The sequence below is a fragment of the Salmo salar genome, unplaced genomic scaffold (genome assembly GCF_965601325.2).
Source record: "Salmo salar unplaced genomic scaffold, fSalSal1 ptg000245l, whole genome shotgun sequence".
NCBI lineage: Eukaryota > Metazoa > Chordata > Actinopteri > Salmoniformes > Salmonidae > Salmo > Salmo salar.
This window is the reverse complement of record NW_027675337.1, coordinates 291501-297500: the sequence shown is the minus strand read 5'-3', so window position 1 is coordinate 297500 and position 6000 is coordinate 291501. Positions and strand designations below refer to the sequence as shown.

General features: G+C 53.2%; 1 protein-coding gene across 1 annotated transcript in view; it reads right to left on the bottom strand.

Moving 5' to 3' along the window:
- LOC123740272 (E3 ubiquitin-protein ligase RNF19A) overlaps positions 1-6000 on the bottom strand; it is a 41795-nt gene that overhangs the window by 12308 nt on the left and 23487 nt on the right. Inside the window, exons 3-5 of the mRNA XM_045714120.2 lie at positions 5805-5949; positions 5519-5681; positions 2169-2283 (exon numbers count right to left, since the gene is read on the bottom strand). Coding sequence (XP_045570076.2) covers positions 2169-2283; positions 5519-5681; positions 5805-5949 — 423 coding nt within the window. The remainder of the gene's footprint in view (positions 1-2168; positions 2284-5518; positions 5682-5804; positions 5950-6000) is intronic.

The following is a 6000-nucleotide window of genomic DNA, read 5'->3' as shown; positions in this document are numbered from 1 at the left end:
CAGCTCATCATAACAACCAGACCACTGTGTCTCCTAAGAGCAGTCAGTCTACCAGCTCATCATAACAACCAGACCACTGTGTCTCCTAAGAGCAGTCAGTCTACCAGCTCATCATAACAACCAGACCACTGTGTCTCCTAAGAGCAGTCAGTCTACCAGCTCATCATAACAACCAGACCACTGTGTCTCCTAAGAGCAGCCAGTCTACCAGCTCATCATAACAACCAGACCACTGTGTCTCCTAAGAGCAGCCAGTCTACCAGCTCATCATAACAACCAGACCACTGTGTCTCCTAAGAGCAGCCAGTCTACCAGCTCATCATAACAACCAGACCGCTGTGTCTCCTAAGAGCAGTCAGTCTACCAGCTCATCATAACAACCAGACCACTGTGTCTCCTAAGAGCAGTCAGTCTACCAGCTCATCATAACAACCAGACCACTGTGTCTCCTAAGAGCAGTCAGTCTACCAGCTCATCATAACAACCAGACCACTGTGTCTCCTAAGAGCAGTCAGTCTACCAGCTCATCATAACAACCAGACCACTGTGTCTCCTAAGAGCAGTCAGTCTACCAGCTCATCATAACAACCAGACCACTGTGTCTCCTAAGAGCAGTCAGTCTACCAGCTCATCATAACAACCAGACCACTGTGTCTCCTAAGAGCAGTCAGTCTACCAGCTCATCATAACAACCAGACCACTGTGTCTCCTAAGAGCAGTCAGTCTACCAGCTCATCATAACAACCAGACCACTGTGTCTCCTAAGAGCAGTCAGTCTACCAGCTCATCATAACAACCAGACCACTGTGTCTCCTAAGAGCAGTCAGTCTACCAGCTCATCATAACAACCAGACCACTGTGTCTCCTAAGAGCAGTCAGTCTACCAGCTCATCATAACAACCAGACCACTGTGTCTCCTAAGAGCAGTCAGTCTACCAGCTCATCATAACAACCAGACCACTGTGTCTCCTAAGAGCAGTCAGTCTACCAGCTCATCATAACAACCAGACCACTGTGTCTCCTAAGAGCAGTCAGTCTACCAGCTCATCATAACAACCAGACCACTGTGTCTCCTAAGAGCAGTCAGTCTACCAGCTCATCATAACAACCAGACCACTGTGTCTCCTAAGAGCAGTCAGTCTACCAGCTCATCATAACAACCAGACCACTGTGTCTCCTAAGAGCAGTCAGTCTACCAGCTCATCATAACAACCAGACCACTGTGTCTCCTAAGAGCAGTCAGTCTACCAGCTCATCATAACAACCATGTTGTTGTTTAAACATTACATTCATCTTCATTATTTTTATACTAAATTAAAGTTAATTTCCTCCCCTGCAGACAGAGTATACTGACCCACAGGGGACATGATGACAGAGAGTATACTGACCCACAGGGGACATGATGACAGAGAGTATACTGACCCACAGGGGACATGATGACAGAGAGTATACTGACCCACAGGGGACATGATGACAGACAGAGTATACTGACCCACAGGGGACATGATGACAGACAGAGTATACTGACCCACAGAGGACATGATGACAGAAGAGTATACTGACCCCACAGGGGACATGATGACAGACAGAGTATACTGACCCACAGGGGACATGATGACAGACAGAGTATACTGACCCACAGGGGACATGATGACAGACAGAGTATACTGACCCACAGGGGACATGATGACAGACAGAGTATACTGACCCCACAGGGGACATGATGACAGACAGAGTATACTGACCCCACAGGGGACATGATGACAGACAGAGTATACTGACCCCACAGGGGACATGATGACAGACAGAGTATACTGACCCCACAGGGGACAGGATGACAGACAGAGTATACTGACCCCACAGGGGACATGATGACAGACAGAGTATACTGACCCCACAGGGGACAGGATGACAGACAGAGTATACTGACCCACAGAGAGGGCTGCCACCACAGGGGACATGATGACAGACAGAGTATACTGACCCACAGGGGAGCATGATGACAGACAGAGTATACTGACCCCACAGAGGACATGATGACAGACAGAGTATACTGACCCCACAGGGGACATGATGACAGACAGAGTATACTGACCCACAGGGGACAGGATGACAGACAGAGTATACTGACCCCACAGGGGACATGATGACAGACAGAGTATACTGACCCACAGAGAGGGCTGCCACCACAGGGGACATGATGACAGACAGAGTGACTCCTCCTGCGATCACCAGGTTCCTCCTGTGAGGAGAGATGTCCTTCCCCTCATAGCGGTTATAGATCTGACAGACAGACAGGAGGTTAAAGGTCAGAGGTTATAATGAAAACACATTACATCTACTGGTCCCATCTACTGGTCCCATCTACTGGTCCCATCTACTGGTCCCATCTACTGGTCCCATCCAGCTCTGGTCCCATCTACTGGTCCCATCTACTGGTCCCACCTACTGGTCCCACCTACTGGTCCCATCTACTGGTTCCATCTACTGGTCCCATCTACTGGTCCCATCAACTGGTCCCATCTACTGGTCCCATCTACTGGTCCCGTCCAGCTCTGGTCCCACCCATCTACTGGTCCCATCTACTGGTCCCATCTACTGGTCCCATCTACTGGTCCCATCTACTGGTCCCATCTACTGGTCCCATCTACTGGTTCCATCTACTGGTCCCATCTACTGGTCCCATCTACTGGTTCCATCTACTGGTTCCATCTACTGGTCCCATCTACTGGTCCCATCTACTGGTTCCATCTACTGGTCCCATCTACTGGTCCCATCTACTGGTCCCATCTACTGGTCCCATCTACTGGTTCCATCTACTGGTCCCATCCAGCTCTGGTCCCGTCCAGCTCTGGTCCCGTCCAGCTCTGGTCCCGTCCAGCTCTGGTCCCACCCATCTACTGGTCCCATCTACTGGTCCCATCTACTGGTCCCATCTACTGGTCCCATCCAGCTCTGGTCCCATCCAGCTCTGGTCCCATCCAGCTCTGGTCCCATCTACTGGTCCCATCTACTGGTCCCATCTACTGGTCCCATCTACTGGTTCCATCTACTGGTTCCATCTACTGGTCCCATCTACTGGTCCCATCCAGCTCTGGTTCCATCTACTGGTCCCATCTACTGGTCCCATCTACTGGTCCCATCTACTGGTCCCATCCAGCTCTGGTTCCATCCAGCTCTGGTTCCATCTACTGGTCCCATCTACTGGTCCCATCTACTGGTCCCATCTACTGGTCCCATCTACTGGTTCCATCTACTGGTTCCATCTACTGGTCCCATCTACTGGTCCCATCCAGCTCTGGTTCCATCTACTGGTCCCATCTACTGGTCCCATCTACTGGTTCCATCTACTGGTCCCATCTACTGGTCCCATCCAGCTCTGGTTCCATCTACTGGTCCCATCTACTGGTCCCATCTACTGGTCCCATCTACTGGTTCCATCTACTGGTCCCATCTACTGGTCCCATCTACTGGTCCCATCTACTGGTCCCATCTACTGGTCCCATCTACTGGTCCCATCTACTGGTCCCATCTACTGGTTCCATCTACTGGTCCCATCCAGCTCTGGTCCCATCCAGCTCTGGTCCCATCCAGCTCTGGTCCCATCCAGCTCTGGTCCCGTCCAGCTCTGGTCCCACCCATCTACTGGTCCCATCTACTGGTCCCATCTACTGGTCCCATCTACTGGTTCCATCTACTGGTCCCATCTACTGGTCCCATCTACTGGTCCCATCTACTGGTTCCATCTACTGGTCCCATCTACTGGTCCCATCTACTGGTTCCATCTACTGGTCCCATCCAGCTCTGGTTCCATCTACTGGTCCCATCTACTGGTTCCATCTACTGGTTCCATCTACTGGTCCCATCTACTGGTCCCATCTACTGGTCCCATCTACTGGTTCCATCTACTGGTCCCATCTACTGGTTCCATCTACTGGTCCCATCTACTGGTTCCATCTACTGGTCCCATCTACTGGTCCCGTCCAGCTCTGGTCCCGTCCAGCTCTGGTCCCGTCCAGCTCTGGTCCCGTCCAGCTCTGGTCCCGTCCAGCTCTGGTCCCGTCCAGCTCTGGTCCCGTCCAGCTCTGGTCCCACCCATCTACTGGTCCCATCTACTGGTCCCATCTACTGGTCCCATCTACTGGTCCCATCTACTGGTCCCATCTACTGGTCCCATCTACTGGTCCCATCTACTGGTCCCATCCAGCTCTGGTTCCATCTACTGGTTCCATCTACTGGTTCCATCTACTGGTCCCATCTACTGGTCCCATCTACTGGTCCCATCTACTGGTCCCATCTACTGGTCCCATCTACTGGTCCCATCCAGCTCTGGTCCCATCCAGCTCTGGTCCCGTCCAGCTCTGGTCCCACCCATCTACTGGTCCCATCTACTGGTCCCATCTACTGGTTCCATCTACTGGTCCCATCTACTGGTCCCATCTACTGGTCCCATCTACTGGTCCCATCTACTGGTCCCATCCAGCTCTGGTTCCATCTACTGGTCCCATCTACTGGTCCCATCTACTGGTCCCATCTACTGGTCCCTCACTGGTCCCGTCACTGGTCCCATCTACTGGTCCCATCTACTGGTCCCATCTACTGGTCCCTCCCATCTACTGGTCCCATCTACTGGCCCATCTACTGTTCCATCCAGCTCTGGTCCCATCTACTGGTTCCATCTACTGGTCCCATCTACTGGTCCCATCTACTGGTTCCATCTACTGGTTCCATCTACTGGTCCCATCTACTGGTCCCATCTACTGGTCCCATCTACTGGTCCCATCTACTGGTCCCATCTACTGGCCCATCTACTGTTCCATCCAGCTCTGGTCCCATCTACTGGTTCCATCTACTGGTCCCATCTACTGGTCCCATCTACTGGTTCCATCTACTGGTTCCATCTACTGGTTCCATCTACTGGTCCCTCAGCCCCGGACCCCTCAGCCCCGGACCCCTCAGCCCCGGACCCCTCAGCCCCGGACCCCTCAGCCCCGGACCCCTCAGCCCCGGACCCCTCAGCCCCGGACCCCTCAGCCCCGGACCCCTCAGCCCCGGACCCTGGTCCCATCTACTGGTCCCATCTACTGGTTCCATCTACTGGTCCCATCTACTGGTCCCATCTACTGGTCCCATCTACTGGTTCCATCTACTGGTCCCATCCAGCTCTGGTCCCGTCCAGCTCTGGTCCCACCCATCTACTGGTCCCATCTACTGGTCCCATCTACTGGTTCCATCTACTGGCCCAGCTCTGGTCCCACCCATCCACTGGTCCCATCTACTGGTCCCATCTACTGGTTCCATCTACTGGTTCCATCTACTGGTCCCGTCCAGCTCTGGTCCCACCCATCCACTGGTCCCATCTACTGGTCCCATCTACTGGTTCCATCTACTGGTCCCATCTACTGGTTCCATCTACTGGTTCCATCTACTGGTTCCATCTACTGGCCCAGCTCTGGTCCCTCAGCCCCGGACCCCTCAGCCCCGACCCTCAGCCCGCCGTGTGTTGTGGTCAACTCACCTTTCTCCCCACGTACACAGGGATGCCTATGATCATGACCGGGACGGCGATGCCAGCGATCAGAGCGATGCCCACTGGAGCGCCGACCAGCGTGCCAAGCTGCCACAGGATCTTCTTCTTCCTGCTCCACGGTTTCCTGCCCCAGAAGGTACATCCTGACGGGCTGGGAGACACACACACACACACACACACACGATGATTACAACCCAGGCTGACCAGGGGACAGAGATGATAACAACCCAATCCTGACAGGCTGACCAGGGGACAGAGATGTACTACTCCTCACCTCAGGTAGTGCAGGTCAGAGATCTCCTTCATGCAGAGCCAGCAGAACTCACAGCCGCACACGGCGCAGGTCATGTGGTTACAGCTGCCGTCGTTCATCTTGATGATGTAAGCAGCGCAGCGAGGACACGGCTTGATGTCATCGGCTGGGATGAAGGAATAGAAACATAGTGTTTTGGTTTTTTAACAGATACAAA